The sequence below is a fragment of the Fukomys damarensis genome, unplaced genomic scaffold (assembly GCF_012274545.1).
Source record: "Fukomys damarensis isolate Sample0158 unplaced genomic scaffold, DMR_v1.0_HiC HiC_scaffold_39, whole genome shotgun sequence".
In the NCBI taxonomy this organism is placed as follows: Eukaryota; Metazoa; Chordata; class Mammalia; order Rodentia; family Bathyergidae; genus Fukomys; species Fukomys damarensis.
Genome location: NW_022900951.1, coordinates 39507336 through 39532908, shown reverse-complemented (window position 1 = coordinate 39532908; position 25573 = coordinate 39507336). Strand labels below are relative to the sequence as shown.

The following is a 25573-nucleotide window of genomic DNA, read 5'->3' as shown; positions in this document are numbered from 1 at the left end:
AGACAGTACAGAACACTTCATTTATCTATTTGAAAGTGGGAATCAAAGGGAAAAGAGAGTTAATACTTAAGCTTGTTGTAAGCTAAAGAATTTGTACTTGTGATACTATGTATGAAAGAAAAAAGAATTCTTAGTTAAAAAAAGGGATGTTATCTAGTTCAGGGTATTCCTAACATGCCTAATTATAAAGATTCACTGGGTCATTGCAAAAGAGGCCCAGAGTTGTTCTCCTAGAGCCTTGACTTTACTGCACTTGGTAGGATAGTAAGAGCCTGGAGACTACAGTGAGACAACTGCAGAGTGAGTAACATCAGATTTTCGACCGAGATTGCCTGGGATCAAATTCACACGTATTTCTTATTCTTGTGACTCAGTTTCCTGAACTATAAAAAAGGGATATTTACAGTGTTGTGCTATGAAGATTATACATTACGTAAAATGACTGGTTTAGCATACGGCAGTTAATGTTCAATAAACAATATTATTTGAGCTTGACAGGTCAAATTCTTAAATTGTTAAAATAATTATATAATCACTAAATTGAAGTTTTCAAATGAGGGGAGGAGGAAATCTCAGTTTTCACACAGAGGTCAAAATTTGCATATGAATACATCATTTTACTTGAAAAAAAATCCTTAGATGAATGTCAAAGTACAATAGTTAACATACTCAAAAAAAATTAAAGAGGTTATTAAAAAGATGTTTAAATTTAGATTTTCTTAGAGTTTCTCAATGTCATTACTACTGGTATTTTGGGCTGGATATTTCTTTGTTGTGAGAAGTTGTCCTGTGCCCTGCAGAATGAGTTTAGCACCATTTCTACTCTCTACAAAACTACTAGTAGCTGAGTTCAATCCCTAGTACCAGGAAAAAAAAAATACTAGTAGCAATCCTCCCATCCAAGTAATGACATTACCATATGTCTCCTGGGAAAAACAAAACTACCTGCATTTAAGAGTCACTACAATAAGTCCACAAATATTAACTTTCTAAGGGGGGGGCGGTGATACAAAAAACAGGTGATGAGGTTTCTATAATTAACATTAATTATAACAGCTATCATCTACTGAGTGCTTACTCTATGCTAAAACCATGCAATAGTCATAAAAGTTATACTGACATAATAATTATCCCTTTTTTTTCAGAAGAGGAAGCAAAGACTAGTAAGTTTAGTCATTTTTCACAGTTCCCCAGTCAGTAAATTTGGAAAAGCCAAGATATGAAGTTGACTGGATTCCAGACCACTATACTGTGCTGCCCTTCAGGAATATTTTATTAGCATATTAAAGAGCACAGCCTCTAAGACTTAGGAAAATAAAGAAGGAAAGGCAAATAATGAATCACAGGGACCACACATACACAAAAGGAACAGAGAAATTGTGTCAAGCATTTATATTACGCATATAAGAACAGTGCCATATAGCATGGTTAAAAAAATGACAAAATGATGGAAGAAATTAAGTTTCTGAGCAGTGGTTTTCAACCAATTGGCTGTTGAAATTTTAGACTTGGTACTGTTGAAATTTTAGAAAATTACTCTAAACTACTGGTTTCTATGTTGTTATTAATTTTGGATGTATAGTTATTTGGCAGATTACAGGGAGAGGGACAAGAGAATATGTATTCTTAAAAATTAACTTTCTGCCTCTCCACATACTGTATGATATGTTCCTCTTAAACCCAATGTCTTCCTAATACTGAACTTTTCAGAGGAAAATGCAGTCCTTGGCAATCTGCTTTTGACATGTTTACTGAACTATTTACCACTACCACAGGGATTTAAGTGGAACCAACAAAGTTATTACTAGACACTGGAATTTCCAATGCACTGGAAACACATTACTACTGCATTGATTTGCTAAGAGTCCAACAGGATTGCAACAATTTATATCATGTTTGCTGGAGTTGATTTTATCTATCTTTGAGACTAAACTATTTAGCAGTACATAGACTATTTTGAAAGCCTGTTACCTACAGGGAAATCTTATCAATACCTGGAACATTTTGATTCCTTTGAAGGATCCTGTGAAAAGGAAAAGTTCAATGATAAAACTTAAATAACATATGAGTCTTATGAAATTCAAAGTATTCTAACACTGTACAAGGAGAAAATGTGGGCCAAAGTAATATATCCCAAATGGCTGAAAGTGGGAATCATGAACATGCAAAGAATAAGGGTTTCTTTCAACACTCCATCAACTTGCTTTAAAAATACATCATAGGGTAAAAGCTGTATGCTTTGACAAAATGGATTAAAAAGTAATTATAATCTTCCCACCCTTAATTTTAAATTTTAAAGTGCCTATTCAGTAATGTACCTATTTGGTTCAGTCAGGATTCACTAATGAAAATACTCATGACATAGTTTATACTGGTATAGGGCAAGTGTTTACCAAAACTAAGTATCATCAACAGTTCTTTGTCAAAAATATTTAACACAAATCAAATTATGAGAAAAGCCGTTCAGAATGTGGGACTCTGCAAAATACATAAAGGCCTCCTCATCTTCAAAAAGAAAACAGCATGATTATTTATTTATTTATTTGTTTGTTTGTTTATTTTGGAGACAAGAGTTTCACTATGTAGTTCAGGCTGGCCCTGAACTCACTATATAGCCCAGGCTGGCTTTGAATTCATAGCGATCCTCCTGCCTCTGCCTCCCAGAGTGCTGGGATTATAGGCGTGCACCACCATGCCAGGCCTATGGTTATAATTTTAAAAGAGACTAAAGAAGACACCATGACTATATATAGAATTCACTGAACCACAATTCAGTCTGGATTAGGGTGCTGTGGGTCCAGCGAGGCAAGAGCTATGAAAGACATATTTACATATCATGCTTATGCAAAGTGAAGTATTTTGGAGGTAACATGGGACAATGTCTGCAAATTATTTTTCTTGTAGCTTAACCAAAACAAGGGGTGGGGGTGTGCATGCAGGTGTACAGACTGCTGAGTAAATGTAGCAAAAAACTTATCTGATGAATCCAGATGAAGTTACTTAGGTATTCCCTGTAATACTACTGTTTCAACATTTTTGGCAGGTTTAAAGTATTTCAAAATAAGAGGAGGAAAAAGTATAAACAAGTTAGTGTGGTAGTAATGTGTACATATTTTAAAAGACAACAGGATATCTGAACATGGTAAAACTGTCATAGCTGAATGAATTAAAGTGACCAATAATCTTAACTCTCAAGTCTTCCTTAATTCATTTCTTTGTAGGTACCATCTTTGGGATTTTTTTTCCCTTTTCAAAAAAATATTTTTAGTATATGTTTACAGTACATAATTATTAAATTCACCATGAGGAACTGGTATATGTTTATAACATATCTTAATTCTTTTTTCTTTTTTTTTGTTCTGGGGATCAAACTGTGGACCTTGCACTTGCAAAGCAGGCGGCGGAACCACTGAGCTAAAACCCTGGCCCCTTAATTCTTTTTATGTTTTCTGCCTCCACCTCTTGGTTCCCTTTCCAATTGCAAGAGATCTACCTCCCCATTTCCTATTATCTATCTTTTATTTTGCTCTTTATTTATACTTTGGGTTTCTCATATAAGAGAAATCATGGGATATTTAAGCTTGTGTTTCTAATTTACTTAACATGGTTTTAAGGTGCTATTCTAATTTAAAAATAGCTAAGATTCAGAAAACTCATCAGGTAACACCTGAACAGTGATTACCCATCAGCCCACTGAGAGCTATGAATGTATTCCTCATATTCTCTCTAAGCCACTAGAACCACACACTCACTATGTTGACCAAGCCAAAGTCCAGCAATAACGGTTTCTCTCTTACCTCCAATCACCAAATGCAGTTTATTTTACCTTCTAACCTTTCTACATCTTATCTCAGTTGTAGCAATGTTCATTCATGCCTCTAAATAAATCATCTGCCTACCATTTAATGCTTCATCTTCCAGCCAAGCCATCAAGCATGTAAATTTGATCATTATTTAAAACATTAAAAATTCTAAAGGCTTATTAGCAGCTGCTGCAAATGTGAAGTCTATCTGAAATTTTCAGCAATAAAGTCTATAATCTTCAACTAATATGAAAGCTTAAACCAGAAATACTTAAAACCACAAGTAGAAAGAGAAACTAAGTTCATTTACAATATACAAGGTATATAGAAAAGGTGTGAGTTCATTTAAACAGTTAAATTTTATAATTTATGCACTGAGCTTCCACTAAAATTTTCCTAAGGAGTTAGGCTGTGAATTTTTCAAGTCAAGTTCACTGCATTATGAAATGAAAGTAATCAAAATAATAAATATTCTTTTGATTCATGCCAATGTAGCAGGTATTTGGAAGACTGTAGAGTATGAAAATTAGTGTATTTTAGTAAAATGGTAAGGATGCAGAACTTGGAAGATTTACTACATGATTTATATAAGAAAGGAATATAAAACTGCAGGGCCCTTAAAGGCCCAACTTGAATATGCAGAGAAAAAAAACATAAAAGTAATGTTGACTTGTTTAAAGAAGTATAGGTAATTCATTCTCAAAATGATATAACGAGGAATTAGTAGGTCACAACAGGAGATACCACCCCATTTCTCATTATTAAATAATTTACTACAAATATAGGTTCATAAATCCTCATTATAAATACACAAATTTTTCAGAAATTTTGCATAAACTCTTATGATGTTGCAACTTGACCTGGAGCTTTTTGTAAGTTTCACTTAGTTCATTAGAGTGACTATATGCTTCACTGTGTCAATACTAATGTGTTTGATTCCAGGATGCTGTACCAGACCCTGCTGGGAGGGTAAAATATATTATAAATGCATTCTATTATCTTTCTATATCCAAAACAATGTGAAATCCCAAACACACTGGATAAGAGACCAATGGAATTGTTGTACTTCTTCTGATGAGGTCTTTCCTAAATCTTCCCTTCTCTCAGAAGTGTCTTTACCTGTGTTGGCACATCATTTCTTACCAATAGCTCCTCCACTGAAGATAACAGGTTTTAACGATTTGACTGGTTCTACATTTATTTTGAAGTTTAAGAAGTGACCCAATTATTTTCACCTAGCACAATATTTGTGCACCAATTCAGTCCATAATAAAGACTTACTAAATGAGGCAGTGAAAAGAACTGGGTAGAGTTGCATGAGGTAAACTTTGCTCACATTCTTGGTTGGACTGAGTTACCTACAAATCACACAAGAGAGTCACAGTACTTAAGAACTAAAAACAATTCAGAGAGAGAGTTAAGGAAGAAGACAATGCTTATATATATTCTCCCTGCCACCTCTCATGTTTTGTTGATATGGTATTTTTTCTTTTACGATACCCTACTAATTCATATGCTCAACCTATACAATCAATACCTCATTAAAAGATAATTCAAAGGAGAAAAATGGGGGAGGTGTAAAAAGTGAAATTCACATTAAAGATGGTTGAAATACCAAATATAGTGATACCTCGGTTCACGAACTTAATTTGCTCCAGAATTCTGTAAAAGATGACTACGTTCATGTTTATCACCTGATGTAGAGTTTGCAAATTAAAAATAAAATTTTGCCAAATACGTCTGTTTACTAACCAAATTGTTTGCAAACAAAAGGGTTCGTGAACTGAGGTACCACTGTAGAGAGGCAAAACCAAATAGAAAACAATTCAGGCATATATCCAAAGGCAGCAGTAAGAAAAATGGCTGATAAGGTAAGCTGGGGTCAGATTTGAGGTACTTCACCTGCTAAGCTTAGAAATACAGGTTTTAAAAGAAAGTTTACATTTGTACCTTTAAATATTTAAATTGCTGGTGAACTTAACAAGAGAAGCAAGAAATATTCCATACTGTGGGTGGAAGGCCACATTGCTGTGGACATGGAGTAAATAACACATAAAGTGACTGAAAGCAGAAGGAAGGAGTGGCAAGGAAGAACTATTTATTAAGAACTGATACAGCTCACAAGCTAGCAAACGAATATGTCCTTTATGAAGGTCAGGATACTAGATGTGAGGAACAAAGTAATGATGTGGATATAAAAATTTTATACACTCTCTATGCTCTCCTCTGAACCTTACCTAGCTAGCCTACACTTCCTGTTGTTATGAAGAAATATTCCCCAACGTCTGTCCCCTACTCTTCCTTTCCTCTCATGACAATCACAAACTGTAGGCAAAAAAACTCAACAGTCAGCTTCTTCCCAACAGCCTTATTTATTTTGTTGTTATTGTCCTTTTTATTTGTTGAGACAGGGTCTAGCTAGCTATCCAATTCAAGCTGGCTTTGAACTCCTTATGAAAACCAGACTGGCCTCAAACTCATAGCAATCCTCTTGCCTCAATGTAATCCCAAGTGCTGGGATTTATAAGTGTGTGCCACCAGGCCCAGCCAGCTCTATTTTATTGGCTTCTCAAACTTGCACCAAAATGAAGTCTTGTACCACAGATATACAAGTGCACTCAGATAAGGCATACATAGTTTTGAATCCTAACTCTACCTGAACCAATTGGATGACTTTGGGATGCTGTGAAGAATAACTGTGATATAGTATGGGAAATACCATACTCAGTACTTGGCTAAGTATCAAGCTCAATTTATTAACTAGCATTATCACTGTATCATCTAAATCACAGACTTAAAAACCCAAAATATCTGTGATTCATTCTGTTCTCCTAGGAAGCAAAAAGTTATTGTATTCACTTAACAGCTAGAAAGATCATTATGAAATCAAAATTAGATCATAAAGTTAACAATCCTACCAAGAGCTCACCAACAGAATAAGTCTTTCAAGCATGATCTGCTTTTAACCAACTCTTACAACTCTTATCTTATCCTACTATTCATCACAAATTTTGTGCTCAAACCAAAATGCACACTGTTGTCAACACATATACAGCAGAGTTGTATATACACCGAAGTTCATGCAAACACATGGTAGGGAAGGAAGTCAGGAGAAGGGGCCAGCGGAGTAGGTGCTAAGGACAGAATAAGAGCAGGAGATAACTTAGAGTATGCATTTGCTTTTCTTCTGGAGTCAGAGTCCCCCTGAACCTTTCAGAGTGTAAGCAGCTTACCATACTGAGTATGATTATAGTCATTGAAGATCGGTATTTGTCATATAACATGACTTTTCTACAAAGCCAACTATTTTGCTCAGTACTCAACTGAAGAAAAGAGATTTATTCTTTCACTGGAGGAAAATGCAACTATATTGACTTAAAGAGATATGGTATGTATTTATACTGTTATTTATATGAATTGAGGCAGTTTTCTTATTGTACAAGAGTTTGGTTTTAAGCTGGCCTTAGAAGCTATTCTTTTCTCTATCTCTGCAACTTCATTCTTTACACAAAATATGCTCCTCTCTAAAGCATGTAACTTAAAAGGACCTCTAAGACTCTGTGGGCTGCAAAGATTCCAGTGGTTCTATCAACATACAGTATTTCTTTCAAACTATTTATTTATATGCACTAATAGAACCTATATCAGATACTTATAAATCCTTAGTGCCTAGCCCTAATCTCTTGCATTCTATCAACAAATATTTATTAAATGAAAGAATGGGCGCAATGTTACCTGGTGAGAAGTACATTTTTAGCAATGGCTGAATGACTGCATTTTAAAAAGAAAGCTTATGAAAGCAAGGCCTAGGAGGCTGGACTTATGATTAACATTTTCAACTACTATGATGACAAAGGGAACTTGCCAATCCTATCTTGTGACAATTCAACCTGGGAGTGGAGTTCTTAATGTAACAAAGAATAAACCAACATTGAAATAACTAGATATTTTGTAGTATCAGGTAAGATGGAGAGTAGATAAGTATGTAAGTGTATTCTAGTTTTTTAAGAAGTACTATATAGGAAACAATTTTATCATAAGTAATTCTAAGTGGAAAAATATCCAAATTTTACATGTCCAATTTTAACACAGGGCAACTTTATAACAAATACAAGTGTTGATGCTCAACATTTCACAACATTAAGAGGGGCAATGATAAACTGGAAGGAGTTTAGAAGGATGACAGGTATGAGGGGGTGAAGTAAGGAATGGAAAAGATAACAGAGACAGGCACTGTTTAAATTGCGGAAGATCAAGGTAGGAAGAAGATAAAATATTGGCAACAGTCTTTCTGTGGTTCCTTTTCCCCCCTATTCCACCATCTAATCTATGAGGAAAGTGTGACATATGGCAATAGTCTATATTTTGATACCTTTTCTCTACTTCACAGGCAAATCTCTGTCCAAGTTGGTCTGTAATACTGCAATTACCCTTTGTATATCTAACCTTGCCCCCTGGAATCTATTTCTTAAAAAGCAAACATTGATTTTCTTAGGTTGAAAGTGCAATTTATTCCATTCCCACTTAAAATCCTCTAATGATGATCTGTAATGTTTAGAATAAATACATACACTTCATTCCTACCTATGTTCTAAAGTCTATGTAAAATCATGCATCCTGCTCACTTTATTGAGCCAATACCACTCTTTTCTCTCATTCTGCTATAGTCACACTGACCTCAAATTGTTCCTAATTCAACCTTCACTTGTCCTCTAGATCTTAAATGATCTATCCCTAGATCATTGCATGGGTGACTTCATCCCACTATCCAGTGCTGAGCACAAAACTCTCAGATACTTTCCCTAACCATGTTAGACAACACAGCACTCTCATCTCCTCCCACCCAAGTACTATTTTATTTTATGTTACTCATATCCAGACCTCCAGCTTGGGGGGGTCTCTTTCTGTCTTGTTCCACTAGACTTTAAGTCTCTAAAAGAAACGGATTTCATGTTATGCACTGCTGTGTCCTTCAGTGACTACAGTGGTGTCTGGCATAGAGAGTTCTCAAACAACTGTTGAATAGGGTTTATTCTATAACAATCCCAATATATTAAAAGAAAAGTGATCAAAGAGCAGGTAGCTTTTAGGACAGTGTGTAAAAAACTTTCAAGAATTACAGTAAAGTGAGGTTATCATAACTTTCTATGATAGCCCCATGCTGTGTTTCCCAAATGCAGTGTGTACTTTTTAATCTTTGCTCTCACTCTTTTTCTATTTACTTAGTCCAAGCTCACTCCACAGAGCCAGTTTCTCTCCCACTCTTTACTTTCTCAAATATACTTTGCCACTGCTTTTTGCTCATTTTGTTCAATTCTTTGAGACAAGAAGAACCTGGAATCCAATTCCAGAAGAAGAACCAAGCAACCCAGAACCTGGTAATGTTTAGTGGGTGAGCCATTTTTAGAAACAAGCTGCTTGATAAGAAAAGGACTGTCACACGATACACCAAGTTCAGAGGATGATAGAAACTCTATGACAGACCATCTAACACTGTCATAAGATGATAACTTTACTGTATACCCAGTACTCAGGAGGCTGAGGCAGGAGGATTGCCACAAGTTTGAGGCCAACGTGGGATACATAGTTTGAGGCCAGTCTGAACTATAGCAAGACCCTGACTCAAAATTTAAAAAAAAAAAAATTTTTTTTTCCTCATTGAGTTTATTGGTACATTTTTGGTATATAGTACAGTTACATTCATCATTGGGAATTTGTACCTTTACATGACAGGTCTTGGATCTCATTTTTCCTCATATCTTGCCTTCCCTTCACCCCATCCTCCCTTCCCCACCAAAATGTTATTATACATTTTATATTTAAAAATTTGAAGAAACAAAAATAAATAAAGAATTATAGAGAGGTGAAGAGAATGTTCAAGAAGTTGCAGAATGACAACAAATTATGGGTGCTATCAACAGAATTACTGTATTAAGCAGGAGTTTTCACTAAATGCCCTTTAATATACTTTCCAATTATGAAATGCTGATCTATCTAAAATATAACAAATCATTTTCAATTTTAACTTTTATATTCTACCATTCTCTTTATCTTTAGGAGATCCAAATTAGCACTGACTTTAGGTCTACTTCCAACTTACCAAACATCTTCAGTGAGTTTAGGACATCTTTCTCTCAAAATAACACTGAACCTGCTATTCAGAGCAAAGTACTATTCTGAGATATAACAGAATAAATGGATAACCACACATCCATCCCTACCAACTGCATTTAGAGATACAGCATGGTAGCTAAGATTCAGTGTTTTAAGGAATTTGTACATTATTTGCTATGATTTGGTTTTTGTTCCTTTTTGTCACCATGTACCTACTCCTTCTGCCTAGGACTAGATGAAATATTTCAACTAACTGATAGTTCATAGCCATGTTACCTTGCCCACACAATTTTTGAATAAAATTTTGAATTTATGTCTGAAATCATTGTAATAAGCCAGGATTACTTTAAAAAGACTGTACTTTGAAAACAATACATGTTGACCAAATTAATATGCCTGCAGGAGAAATATTTAATCTTAGCAAACACTATACGGGGATTAAAACAAGTCTTTCGAAGATGTGATTTCCTGAAAAACTCATTTGGAGCAAAATGAGTTGAGTTTTTAAGGAAATGAAGTCTTCAAAAGACACTGGTCAAATAACTGGAAAATATTGTATAACTTTTTTTCCATTCACAAAATATAGCAACAAATACAGAATCTAAAAACTTACAAAAACTAAAATTCAAAAATAAAGGACTTGTTTGACTTTATTTAATCCATTATTTCCCATATTTCTTTGGCCAGAATTCCCTATCTTTTTGGAGCAGAGCCAGTAGTAGAAAATACAATTTAGGGAAATACTGCTGTACAACAGCAATGTTTGAAAATATTACTTTTAAATAAGATTTATATAATAGCTAGGATAGAAACTGAAACAAATAAGAAGTACCTTTATATGTATTCATACCCAGGCATTACATAAGAACTTATATAATTATATTAAGAGTTCAAAACAGCCACAAAAACAATTATAAGACAGATAATTTAAACAGGAAAATAAACATTTTACTTAAATTCCCATATTAACATTAACTGTTAATTTTTCTGTAACAGTAATTATTTTATGATTATATTTTTCTCTCAGTTACTAAAAAAAAAGACTTTCAATATTAAAAATAAAGTTCTGGGAAATCTACTGGTTCAGAGAAGAAATGAAAAGCACATGAATGTGAATCCCCTGGTTTAAAATCATTTATGCCTTTGTTCCTTTCTGCACCATAGTGGGCTATTTAGAAGGGAAGTTTTTTTGTTTTGTTTTTGTTTTTTTGAGATAGGGTCCCAAGGCTAGCCTGAAACTTGGAACGAACCTCCTGCCTCAGTCTCCCAAATACTGGGATTAATACAGGCGCATGCTACTATGCCTCACTGGGAAAAGTTTTTTTTTTTAAAGGGTTTTTGTTTTTTCTTTTTTTGGTACCAGGGATTGAACTCAGGTCCTTGTGCTTGCAAGGCAGGCCACCGAACTGCTGAGTTAAATCCCCAGCCCTGGGAAAAGTATTTTTAAAATGAGGATTCTCATATTACATTTTGCTAGACTTCTGGACCATTTTGTTTTAATGTCAACATAATTCTATGGGGGGGGGGATTTAGTATTTAACATTCCTCAAGAAAGACAGGGACTACAGCAGTTTTAGAAAGTACTTACTTAATCATTTCAAAAAGCTTTGGATCTGAGACCTTGATATTTCGTGCCATATTCCAGGAAAGATGAACCATGGGTACTATTGACTTCACACTTTGCAATTTGTTCCATTCGTACCGTTCCACTGCCAATTTATACTGGCAGGCTAGGGAAAAAACAAAACAAAACAAACAAGACAAAAAACAGTTATAAGGCAACCCAAAGCATCAAAAGATAAGGAGATAATCATAATCACCCTTTCAGGTGGTATCTTCAATATCAATTCTGAAAATTTCAAAACACTACAAAAGTAATTCTATTTTATAGCAATTATGGTAATAATAGTAGAAATTATAGAGTGCTTCCTATGACTATGTGCCAGGCATTGTGCTGAGCTAATTTTTATCCATTATCTCATTTAATCAATATCATCACCTTACTAACTTTATTATTTCCATTATACAGATGAAGAAACGAAAGACTATAGAGAAATTAAATAACTTGCCCAAAGATTTAAGAACCAGGTCCTGGCCAGGTATGTCTGGCTCTAAAGCCATATTCTTAACTTTAAATCAGTATTTTCTGAAGGCAAGCATAACTCAAACAGATTTTGATTTGATAAGGCTGCACACATGACATATATGATAAAAGAAAAATTTGAATTAATTTCTACCTCTACCCCCATAGTTTCCTGTATAAAATAAAGCACACTAAAAGTTATAAAAGTATATCCTCCACGTACACGTACACACACACACACACACATATATAAAAAACTTGTTATCTGTTGAGATCTATTGTTATATTTGCATCTAATTTCTCATACCATAAATTGAAATTTGATGCAAAGAGACACTTATCTTTCAATATTTATGGAGTTATAGTTCAAGGGAAAAAATACATAAGCCTTTTTAAAGTAAACTTGTCTTGAAGTATATTTTTTAAAGTACCTGTAAGTGGACCAACATTCCAAGCAATGTTGTTGCACCAGCCAATAGCCTGAACCCAATGCACAGTGCCTGCATTTATCCACACCAAATCTCCAGGTCGCTGAATAAACCTATATACTGGAACATTTGCTTCATAAAGATCTTCAAGGTTGGGCCACCAAGAGCCCATCAGAAAATTCAAATTATTTCTGAAATAAGAAAAAATAGTGCAAATGGATGGGGTACTTTAATAAGCTCCTTATAAAACTGCAAGAAACTGTCTCAAGTTTTTAAATAATGCTCATTCATTTTAATAAAACAAGTACTTGAACAATAAAAACTGCTATATTCATAGTGTGAAACTAATTAGTTGAGTGCTGGATTACATATCTAAAGATTAAGTTTAGTACCTCAAATTGATTTTTGCAAAGATTCAAATGAAATCCAAAGCTAATCTGAAGAAACACTCACATATTTTAATTTAATTTATAATTTCAATAGACTACTTTTGATTAAACTATTCTCCTTACAGTACCCCGAAATCCCCACAAAGTAAAATGGAAGATGGAGATGCCACCAAGTTATTTAAATTTAAATCTACAAACAGGAAAACTATTGCAATTTAAGTATTAGAAACTTTCCTCAGGATCTGAATGAAAGGAAAAGATAGAAATGGTCTCTATTGCTGCTCTTTAAAAATGTAAGTTAGAACAGGGAGTTAAGATGTAAGCCTCTATGAGGTTTGGGCGATCAGCTGAATAAAAAAAATGCATTTTAAAAAAATTTTATCAAAAACCACCACATACATGGATAAATATCCATGACTGCCACCAATACTACCAATGCCATGACCAATATATTTTGGAAATACGCTCATATTATTAAGTTTCTATTTTAATATCTGGATTCTTCTACATAGCAACTTTTTCCATAAAAGAATTTTATGAATTTTAATTAACTACCTCAGATTTTATATTTTTGGAAAAACTTGCAGAATAGAGATGTTCCTTTCCTTAGGCTCTAAGAAATAATTTTATTTGTGTCTTGTGCTAAAGTATATATGATAAAGTATACTTTGAAATAATTTTTATTAGCTTAAATTTAATGTCTCTACCAAGGGCTGGCCAATTAGGGCCCATAGCACTCTTGCCTGTTTCTATAAATAAAAACTTCTAGAACACAGTGTCCATTCATGTACATATTATCTCTGCTTTCTATATTACAATGACATAGTTGTGACAGAGACCACAGAACCTACAAAGCCTCAAATACTTATTATCTCTTCCTTTGTGGAAAAAATTTTGCCAACTCCTAATCTAAACAGAACCTTAGTCTTCCCCTAGCCCCTGAAAAATTGTAAAGCTACTCTTAGAAAGTCTAGAACAGAGTGCCAATGGCAACCTAATTTCAAGAGGATTAAGAATGGCTTACTGTCTGCGATAAAGCTAAGTAGATAAAGTCCAGAAAAAGTTGTCTATAAAGCAAAAAATAGTTACAAACATAAATTCTAGCTCTATTTCATCCATGTGTTACCATCACAAAATTAGAGGAAACAGTCTATCCAAAAGCAAAACAGAGACAGAACAAACACAAACAAACAAAAAAAGCCGGCGTGGTGGCGCACACCTGTGATCCCAGCACTCGGGAGGCTGAGGCAGGAGGATCGCTGTGAGTTCAAGACCAGCCTGGGCTACATAGTGAGTTCCAGGTCATTCTCAACTACATAGTGAAACCCTGTCTCAAACAAACAAAAACAAAAGCAAAACAAGAAAGTCCTGGGTGTGGTGGCACATGCTCATAATCCTACCATTCAGGATGTGAAGCAGGACAGTTTTGAGTGTAAGGCTAGCTAGCCTAGGCAAAGCCCAGGCCAGACTGGACTACAGAGATCTTTTTTTAAAACACCAAAGAAACAAAATATACTTCCCTAAACAAACATTTTAGCAAGCAATCCCAAATAATCAACTACAACAAAATCACAAACTTGCCAAAAAAGCACTATTTATATATTCTAAATAGAATCATTTCAAGATGTAATTTTTAGTATCATAAACTGCACATAGTCTCAGAAGTAACAATCTTTATGTGAAAAAAAAAATTACAGTAAAATGCTGAGTCAGCAAAGTGCTCCTCCAACTCATTTATTAAATCTATCTAACCACTCACACGTATTTGATATTTTTATTATCCTTAAGCTTATGCTTTTTAGACATCATCTGGCTATTCTAAATATCTTTGTTCCCAACACACCTCTCCATTTAGAGAGGAAACTAAACTATACCCTATAAATAGCCAATTTCTACTCAGAAGTAATGAACAGGGATCACTGTAGAGTAGCTGCAACAAGGTAACTACTATCTCGAAATTTCAGAAATAAAAATGTTTCTGTAATGCAATATAGATTTCCCACATGGCAGTTCTTTCTCTGCTGCTATGAGACTGCAGGGTCATATAAGTACAAATTAAAGCAGAACAGGTAAGTTTATTAGTACATTTGAAACTTTAAAATTCCCTCTCTTTGGCTTTCTTACATTGAAGGAAATCTATGTGGAAAATAGTGAAGACAGTACCAGATGATTATCTCTTGTCTGTGCACAATAAAAAGAAATTTTTGAATTTTTTTTGTTTTTCGACTATGATGCAAATGCTAACTAAATGCAAATATCTATACCAAAGATCCTTAAGCCAAAGTAAGAAATTACAAGTTAGTATGTGGAAAATATATATATCTATATATATCTATATATATATAGATATATATATTTAGAGGATCTTTTATATATATCTCTCTATATATTTATATCTATCTATGTTGTGGTTCCCCCGCTTTATCTAACTGGGACAGGGGCATGATACCATCTGTATATATAATCTGCTTTTAATTATTATCCCATAGTAATTTCCTATGTTATTATTAAATTAAAATATCAAGTGACCGCATAAGAGTACTATTTAGAAAAAAGAAATTAGTTCTATCTGAATAGCTAAATTTAAACTGATAAAAATTTTCAACTTTTCAAAGTACTCTTTAACAGAAGACACAGAAATAAATGAAAGCAAGCTATTATTAGTATCTTAAAGAAATGTCAGTTCCACTATATATATTCTTTAATTAGATAAAATCTGAAGTAGTTAATTAAATTTTCTAAAATTTCTTTATGAAAAAGTTGCTGGCTTTAAAAAGAATTTACACCATGATGACAGGGAAAAGAGTAATGGTAAAGCTTGAAGGTGCTCAGCTATCAAACTTTCACCTCCAGAAAGCATTATAGTAACATAATTTTTCTTGGAGCACCTACCTTTTAAATGTACAAGTATTTATGCATCATTAAAAAAACTATTAACTCAATCTTTTTATCTTCTAAATTCATGACTACTATTTTATAAAGTAGTTTAATAGCATCTTAAAGTATTTTTAATAACATAATAGGCTGGAATCAAATAATTTAAAATAAATTTTCTGACAAATTGGCTGTATATCCATTCGGCTATCTAGTTTGTAAGCTGTCCTTTTATAATTACTGTTTTCTAATAATTATGTTTAAAGAAAATTTAGCTTGCAAACTTACTTTTCACAGAAGTCATTCAGAACACCCCAGTAACCTTCAGGAACAACAAACCATTCACAGTCACCTGGGCCAATATTTATGTTAACTGAACAGAAGTTGTTATTTTCTTGATGACCTAACATAAGAAAAGAAAGAAATTAATTAGCATACTGCAAATTCTATAAAAAATGTCTTTCAAAATGAAACCTTACAAATGTTCAACAGAGAATATTCTAGTGGCATTCAGTTCTTATCATGTAGCATTTTTGTGTCAAGTCTGATTTTAGAGTTGAATTTTGGTTAACTCCTAACTCGTTCAGTAAAGGCTTCCATGGGTGGCACTAAAAATTAACAGTTTACACCAGTGGCGGCAAATCTACAGCATGCATGCTATGTATCAATGAAACCTCTAAAAGGTTTGCCATAATTAGTTTAGGCTCTGGAGTGAGGCTTAGTCATTCATTACACAAGCTTGGGAAAATTGTCCAAACTTTCTGACTCAACTTTTATGTAAAAGCACATAATAACAATTCCATGAAATCACTGTGTTGCTCTGAATATCAGTGAAGTAATAAATGTTTAAAATAGTGCCTAATTATGGCAAACAATCATTAGTGATCATAAACAACATTACTGTTTTTCCTCTTACGAACTTTCTCACAAGCAGTATTAGGATATTGGGAAAGAAGAAACCTAGCTTTCTGGGCCAGGTATTTAGCTTAGTGGTTCTGCCACCTGCCTTGCAAGGGCAAGGACCCGAGTTCTATCCGCGGTACCAAAAAAAAAAAAAAAAAAAAAACCTAGCTTTCAAAATATAACTGTTCCAAGCCTGATGTGATAGTGCATGTCTGTAATCCCAGCACTTAGGAGGCTGAGGCAGGAGGATCCCCATAAGTTCAAGGCCAGCCCAAACTACAAAGTGAGGCCTTGTCTAAAAAACCAAAATCAAACCAAACCAAACCAAACCAAACCAAAACAAAAAAAACTACTCCAGAGAATGACATCAGTAGAAACGCAGAGTAGAGAACTCTGAAAGTCTAGCCCTCTCCAGAGATTTATAAAAAAAAAGAAAAGAAAATCTAGCTAAAATTGTCAGGATCAACTTTGCTGAATTTAGAGAGACGGCAACCAAGGAAATTCTTGACCAGGGAAAGGTAACTTAAATCTAAATGATGTTTGTAGTACTTTAACTAATCCCATGGATTTAAAATGTGTGTTCCTGATGTGAGTGTTCCTGGTTCTAGAGGGAGCAAAGTAGACCTCATTCCCAAGGAATTGTATTGGTTCATTTTGCCCTAACCAGCATTTCCCCAAAGGACTAACTCAAAGAGCTTCTTATTCTCTCACCTACCCCAGAACTCTTATTACGGCAAACAACTCAATTTTTCTCAGTACTTATAACTGTAATTTACTAACTTAAACACCATCATCTAAATAAAAAATCTCTTAGGGTAGAACCTGAAAGTATCTCTGTGGTTTAAAACCACGTCTGAACTTGAAGTCTACTAAAATAGGTACCATTTATATTTATCTCTGCAACTCCAGCAACAAAGTGTGTACCCAACAACAAAGTACTCAACATGATGTTTTAAAACTGAACTGAATAAACTATACAAAATTTCTAAGACTGTACTGGCCAACATGATAACCACTTAAAATGTGAATTGAAATGTGCAGTAATTCCAGTGTACACTAGATTTCCAAGACTTAGTATGAAAGAAATGTGAAAAAGCTTCTGCCATTTTACATTTATTACACATTGAAATAATTTGGGATATAATGGGTTAAAATTAATTTCACTTATTTTTTTACCCTCACAGGAACCAAAAAAGTTTTCAATGATACGTGATTTGTATTATTTTTCTGTTAGGAACCGCTACCCTAACAGAATTCTTCAGAGAACTGTTAAGATTACACAGGACAGGAGGAAACTTATACTATCCAAACAAAAAACTCCAAGGACAACTGACAAAGAAATAATCTATTAAATTTGCTCTTTACTTAGATTTATAAAGAAAATGGGATTCTTTCTGAACGGAAGATGTTATTTGCACAAAATAATTTAAATGGGATTGGAAATTTTAACTGAAATGAAGTGAAATAGAATCAATGTAATAGTCAATATAAAAGAAAACTAGTGAGTACAAATGGATTGTGCAATATTTACATTGGTGTCTAATGATGGAGCAGGGAGTAGAACAGTTCTGCCATTTATTCCAGAATTCATTCTATTTTATCTAACTATGAATAAAATATCAGAGAATCATGCTTCAAATGGGCTGAGAATGAAAACTACAACCAATGTTTTTTTGTTTTTATGTTTTGTTTTGTTTTTTTTTGGTACCGGGGATTGAACTCGGGTCCTTGCGCTTGTAAGGCAGACCACCGAACCACTGAGCTAAATCCTCGGCCCCAACCAATGGTTTTAATCATGTCTGTACATTAGAATCCCTTGGGGAACATTTTTTGTTGTTGTTTGTTTGTTTAATAATACTTACACTTGGACTTCAATCCCCAGAGATCAATTATACATTTTTTACAAAGCTTATCAGGAAATTTAAATGAACAGCCAGCGCTCAGAAACACTGAACTACATTACCAAGAAACAGCATAACCCTATTTGAAAATGATTCTTAAGCTACAATTCATTAAGAAGGTGACAAAGCAGTTTGGTCTTCAAGCCACTGGCACTTCGTGTAAAAATCTGAAGTAGCTGAGAGAGCTATGTAGTTCGTAGGCACTAGTATAGCTGATTGGTTACCATGAATCTCTCTCTTTATTGACAAAGTTCAGCAATTGATAAATACTTCAAACATCACTCTATGAAATTTCATGTAAATGAATCCAAGGAAAAGAGAAGATATTAGTGTAAGATAGAAATTTGAAGGCTAAATAACAATTTGTTTGAAAAATGAGCAAAAGACCTAGAGAAGAAATGTAACTCGCTAAAGTACAAATCTAGTTACTGACCAACTCCAGATTCAATATCAGTCTCTACCTCAAGTGTTTTTAATCTGTCAGTGGCAACCCAATTAAGAGGCCTGTAACCTACAATTTCGTTTTTTACATAAAATGGATTGGGATACATTAGAAAATGTATTGTTTGATAAAACTATTGTATACACACAGATACTAAGTCAATGGTTGTGAACCAATGGTACACATGCTACAACTAGGCTGCTTGTTTCACTGAAAGCTCAAAAGGTTTGCCAACATTATTAAGTTATGATACACTCTGTCAGTCTATGCAATAGATGAGATCAACAACAAAATCTTTAGGTGACAGGGGCCTATTTTCCTAAGAATATTCTAGTGACTCCTTTACAGATCAAATCATTATTATATTGTTATTGTTGCTGAGCTATTATATTTTAAGAGATAACAAAAAAAAAAGAAAAAAAGAAAACTCTTAATAATCTGAGCCCTGTTAAAGACACTAATGTTCTAATGGAACAATCTTTTCAGTTTTATTCATTTTAAATGAAAAAGATTCTGATTTCTTTTGCATGTTTCACATCTTGTTAATTCTTTTTTTCAACCATATGCAATCGTAATTCATAAAAATTACCTGGTGTTCTGCTTCCTGGAACTTTCATGTATAGTTGAACTGTGTTCATGCCCAGTATAGTATGACCAACATGGCTTAGAAGATTTCCTGCTGATACAACACGCACAAAAGCAGGAAGTTTAGTCAGCTCATGTAGCTGCAACTTCCACCTGAAATAAAACAGATCAACAGTGAAGCCCTGCTACAAATACTTGTGTAAGTTAACCATTTCTTCAAAATGTTTGTGTCAAGAAAAACAAATCTGTAAATATTTTACTTCTGCCTAGGTAATACTGGAATGCTTAAATTTAAAAAATTTTCCCAAAGAAAATTTCCCAATGAAAAGAGGCAAAAAAACTGTGGACCAAGTAAATGAATAGAAAAAATGAAATTCTATTTTTTATTTGGATAATGATGGAAGTATATATTTTAAAATAATTGTTTCTCATATAACAAAAATATAATTTCATGATTGTGTAGTATAAAATAAAAGTACAAAGTTTTAAATCAAAGAAAATGATTTAATTGTAAACTAGTGAAAATTAGCATAATCTTGTCAATTGATAAAAATGACAAGGAAATTTCAGACAATTCTCAACCTTGAAAAGGGTATTTCTTTGCATCTGTTCACAGAAATATTAGTACAAGGACTTACTTTTTGTCATCAGACAGGTCAATGTTGGTCCCAAACTTTATGGTTTTAAACGGTCCTTTCCTTCTTCTCCCAGAACTTAAGAAGAGAGACACAATATTAAAATTATACCTTTTAAACAGAAACACTAAGTGGACATTAAGAATGACTTACTTATCTGAAGATGTAGATTCACTATCTGAGTAGTCTTTATGGTGACTTCTTTTCTCATTTTCTTCCTATAGATTAAGATAAAAAAGCATTTTAGTTTAGTATTCCACAATTGGCTCTCCATCATATAACTAAAAAAATTCACATGTAGATTGAACAGTATTATCGATGTTTTGAAAATAACTTTCTATATAGGCCTCTTACACATGAAAATTTCTTCAAAGACCACATGAAATAAAGGCCCAAGAAAAGTCAAATCTCCTTGGCAAGGTATCCATCCAGCTTCCTGCACTAGCCACAAAGTTGTACAACTGGATTTTCAAACTTGTCCCATGTTCAAGAGAGAAAATTTAATGAAAACTGAGAGACCTGAGAAGCCTCTACCTGTAAAATAAATGATATAAGGAATCCAGCACCAGTGCATGCACATATACATAGCAATACACATAGAAGGGAGGAGGGTAAGATGCTTTCTATTCTTATTTATGGGAAAAGAAGTTCCACCTGGGTTAAATACTCCACAATGATTACACAAATGATTAAAATATTTATAACATTAGTTACAGAAATTAAAGGGTGGATAAATGTAAGTGCTTTTCAATGTAAATATTACTTTTATTTATAACTCTTGCATCATAGATGTGGTAGCTCTTAGCACTATTCTATGATTTCTAAGTTGGCAATACTTGATAGCATTTTGGCTTCCTTCCATTTAAATGTATAATATTTGAACATCTGTGAAATTTTTCAAGTGTTCTGGTGTATGCCTCAAAAGTATATTTAAAAACCATCCTATCCTGCCTCTTATTTATCTTTGCTTTTACAATTCTTTCTTCAAATCTTCCTTTGATATTCTTTCAATCCTGCTTATTTATTCTTTTCTGATCGTAATATTATCATGCATTTGAAATATCTTAAAATTTTTAACTACAGAGCTCTATACAGACAATGCATTCATTGTAACTCATGAAAGTTGCAAGACAGATTTTACTAATTTCTTTACAGGATATAGAGTGGTAGTATGAAAGGAACACAAATATACTATTTAGAGGTCCAAATGCTACCTTGATTAAAAAATGTGAACTCAGAAGAACTGTTCAGAGACAAGCTAATCTAATAAATTACAAATTATAAAGACTTCAATCCACATATTAAGTGTCAGCTGTAGGACATATGAAAGACAATTTAGTGCGGACATGTATTTCAGTACTACATTTAATGAACTCATTTTTGAGGGTGTTTTAGCTCACTCTGTGGGAGAATTCACAAAGTTCTCATTATGGTGCTAGAGGATTTTAGCTTCACTGCTGAAGGGCCTCTGTAGATCTTTTAAGAGAAAGCCTGCTTAATTTTCAAAGTTGTTTTAAAATTTTCCATAAATTTTTAAATAATTTTAAATGTCTGCCTCTCCTTCAGCTTTTTCCTTATGGACTGAGTTAGGTAGAAAGGCCATGTTTTCTAGGAGAGTTATCGGATAAGAAACAGAAGATGAGGATTCTGTAAACATAAGGCAAGTTTAAGATATGCTTTATCCTCTAAATTAGTGGTTCTCACCCATAGACAATTTTGTTCTTCAGGGAATGTTTAGCATGCCTGCTTGTATTTTTGAGAGGCCAGCGATACTAAATATCTTAAAATACATAGGACAGACCCTACAAGAAAGAATTATTTATCCCAATTAAGAAATTCTGCCATAAACAGAAATGTCCCATAAATGAAGGATATATTGAGCTAGATAGCAATTCTACTTTCCCACAATGAAATCTAATTTATTTTATCAACTCATGGGTTTGCTTGAAATTTACTAAGAGCAACTGGATAGTACTTACAAGGTACTGTATAGAACATAAAGTAATAAAATACTTACAAAAGTATTATGTCCTAAAAAAAGTTTTATATCCCTAAAACAACCTTCAGAAAGTAAATACTTACCCGCAATGATTCCTGGAATGAGGAGGCCTGATACTGTGCATACTTAGCGATTGTAGTATGAGATCTATTACTTTCACAATGCCAGATTTTCTTTGTTCCAGTGGGATCCCAGTTTTCATCTGCTGGTTGCAACAACTGTGTCCTCACTTCTACCATATGTTCATTGTTAGCTTCCACCAAAGTTTTAGTAGAGAAGAGTCCCAGGTCTTCATAAATAAATAAATAAAAGCAGTTAGTAAATAAAAACTATATAGAGTAATGTTTTAAATGGCCTCTCGCCTTTAAGAAAAAGAGAAAGCCTTTTACAGCACTTCACTGAGTTCCCTTACAAACAAATCAGATGCTCTATATATTCTGAGCTATGTGCTGAGTTTACAAAATCATACACTGAAGCCCTGGACCTACCTGTCATGCTATCCCAACAGAGCAAGAAATCACCCAAGTTTCACTTATGCAATTTCCATCAAGGCTAGGAAATACTTATGGGGCTGTGGTACATATTAGTATCATCAAGTATCACCTACATTTTATATACAAAATTGCTTCAATTAGTGAAATAATTATATTCTATTATATTAAAATCAAATATAATAATTATATTAAATAAAAATCAAAGCTAAATTTAAAAACTACCAGAAAATCACCAGTAATGAGTATCATCATCATATATTCAAATCATTAAAATTTTAAAAAGTGATACACAGGTATTCTCTCTCTTTAAAACAGGAAAGTTAATGTTAATGAAAAACAGTATCTGTCAGTGCTTTAAAAGTTAAAAGCTAAGTTTTTAAATTTAAAGCTTACCTAACTTAAGAGCTCCAGCAAGGCCACGTATTACTGTAACAGGATTATTTGGATTTGTACAAAATTGATGTAATGGAGGAAAGAAAGCATCACGTTTATTTTCCAACTGTAAAATTAAAGTATATGGTTAGCTTTCAGGAAAAGATCTCGTTTAAATACGTCCCGAGTTCATTTTTATCAAAATTTAAATAATATATTTTGCATTTTAATTTCTATTTTATATTTTATAATATTTCATCATTACATATTTTGATTCCAATTGTGGTTACAAAGTAACAATGTACATTTCTCTTGTTCAGTATATCTTAAAAATACATGGGGGAAACAAAATTTACTTTAAATTTCAAAATCAAAGTGCTTTAAATAGTATTCAGCCTGAAAAAGGAACACATGCTACACCATGGATGAACCTTGTAGACATTATGCTGAATAAGCCAAACACAAAAAATCAATGTGGGAGGAAAAGGAAAAATACTGTGTGATTCCACTTATAAGAGTTATCTAAAATCAAATTCATAGAAGCAGAAAATGCAATGATGATTCCAAGGAACTGAGGGGAGGATAAAGAGGGGTTTATTTAATAGGCACAGTTTGGCATGATACAAAATTCTAGAGATGGGTTGAATACGCTCAACCCAATGAACTGTACATTCAGAAATGGTTAGGATAGTATTTTTGTGATATACTTTTTTAAAAAATCATAACAAAAAGGAGAAAAACAGGAAGAGAAATCAAAACATTTTTTAAAAGTTTTATCAAGTGAAAGCAGGCTGAAGAAGACCTCTAAGACAGATTTTAAGTGCATATTTTCCCCTCAGGCTTCAGTTAAAAAGTTTTATTAGATGTCCATTCCAATGTTTCCCTTATACTGTGAGGGATCAATAACTGCTGGTTAGAGGAAAGATTGCTATCATTTGTCCTCTACAGAGCAAAAGAGCCAAATCTCCAAAACAAACTCAAGTATCATTTTACAGAGGTTAGAACATTCTAAGTACATTATCCTAACGATGCATACACTTTTTTTTTTTTAATTTGGGATAGAAGTGGGAAAATTGAAGGAAATACGGTAGGAGGACATAACTGAGAAAAACAAATAGGAATTTTCTTCATGAGATGTCTAAACTTCTATACAGTAAAACTAATATCCAGTTTCAAACATTTAAACTTACTAAGCCTTTTAGTGATATACATCTATTATCATACTTTATGTTCTCAAAACACTCTTTTGAAGGCAGATGAAAAATCTTTTTTGGGGTAGATGCACCGAACAATGAACATTAAGGTCCATACAACTAGTAGAATTAGGATTTAAACCCAGTTTACCCTTTTGAGAAACTTTTGGAGAATATTGTTCAACAGTAAGGCAGTAAAAAGCATTGCTCATTATTCTAACATAATCATAGTTAATAGCTATGAAGGCATTCATAAAATCTTTTTTGAAAACAACTTTTCCTCAAAATATTCACACTGCTGCAATAAATTTAACACATCGTAAAGGGCATCCATATGAACTTAAAGGTTTTACAAAAGACAAGTAGGTGCAAACACTAGTTTGACTGATTTCTAGTGTCAATTCAGACTCACATAAATACTAGGTGTAGGTGGATTCAACTTGTCCTTTGGCAAGGGAGGATATGGTGAAGATGGTGGTCTTGGAGGTGGACATTTATCCAACAAAATGCTACTGTTAGATAAGCCATTTTTACCCAGATTCCTTAAAAAAAAGAAGAGAATAAATCAGCTGTCCATGTACTTAAAATACAGAAAAAAACCCTGAATTAAGTCATAATTATACAACCAGGCAGTTGTACAAATGTGTAACATTTCGATCCATCAGATAAAGCAAAGTACAATTATTAATTTTAGCAAATACTTCTCCTGATTTCTATTTTTTCCATGGGGCAGAGGGGAATCACAACATATGGATTACTGGTAACAATACTTATTTTGCTTATAACTTTCAAATTTATCTTCTTCAGGTGAAGGAGAATGTAACTTCCAATTTCCTTTCTATCACCCCACTCTTTTCCATCAAATGTTACAATGTTAATGACCAAAAAAGGTCTAGATGGTAATAAGAATAGAATGTCTCATTTAGCAATAACCAGAATATCTTAATGACAACAAAGAGTTCAAACCTGGGATGTTTTTCCCCCTTTCATTTCTCAAATCTGAAAAGAATTTCCTGTACTACTTTTTAGCTAATAAAATTCAGCAAGACTCCAATCTACTAAAACTTACATCAAATTATACCAATTTTACAATGTATATAGTTGCTATCCATTCTGTGACATTGCATATAATTATCTACTAATATTTAGTTTCTTTTCCACTAATGAACGTCTATTAAAGTTAAAAATTCTTAAGATGAGGTAGAATTATCTCCAAGCTGCAATTCTTTTCATTTGATAAAAAAGAAATATGTTTGCAATTCCTTAAAAGTTCCTACACAACTTAGAAAATCAGTAAGAAGTTAATCTTGAGCTTTCAATCCAATTTAACTAATTTTTTTTTTTTTTTTTTTTTTTTT

The 25573-nt window shown here is 33.3% G+C and overlaps 1 protein-coding gene across 6 annotated transcripts in view; it reads right to left on the bottom strand.

Moving 5' to 3' along the window:
- The window catches only part of Kdm6a (lysine demethylase 6A), a 201215-nt gene that overhangs the window by 7600 nt on the left and 168042 nt on the right, over positions 1-25573 (bottom strand). For all 6 annotated transcript variants that reach the window (XM_010628373.3, XM_010628377.3, XM_010628376.3 and 3 more), the window contains 9 exons: positions 24628-24757; positions 23044-23149; positions 22240-22445; positions 20311-20375; positions 20161-20235; positions 19527-19675; positions 15980-16094; positions 12432-12619; positions 11506-11647 (listed from right to left, as the gene is read on the bottom strand). In XM_010628373.3, coding sequence (XP_010626675.1) covers positions 11506-11647; positions 12432-12619; positions 15980-16094; positions 19527-19675; positions 20161-20235; positions 20311-20375; positions 22240-22445; positions 23044-23149; positions 24628-24757 — 1176 coding nt within the window. The remainder of the gene's footprint in view (positions 1-11505; positions 11648-12431; positions 12620-15979; positions 16095-19526; positions 19676-20160; positions 20236-20310; positions 20376-22239; positions 22446-23043; positions 23150-24627; positions 24758-25573) is intronic.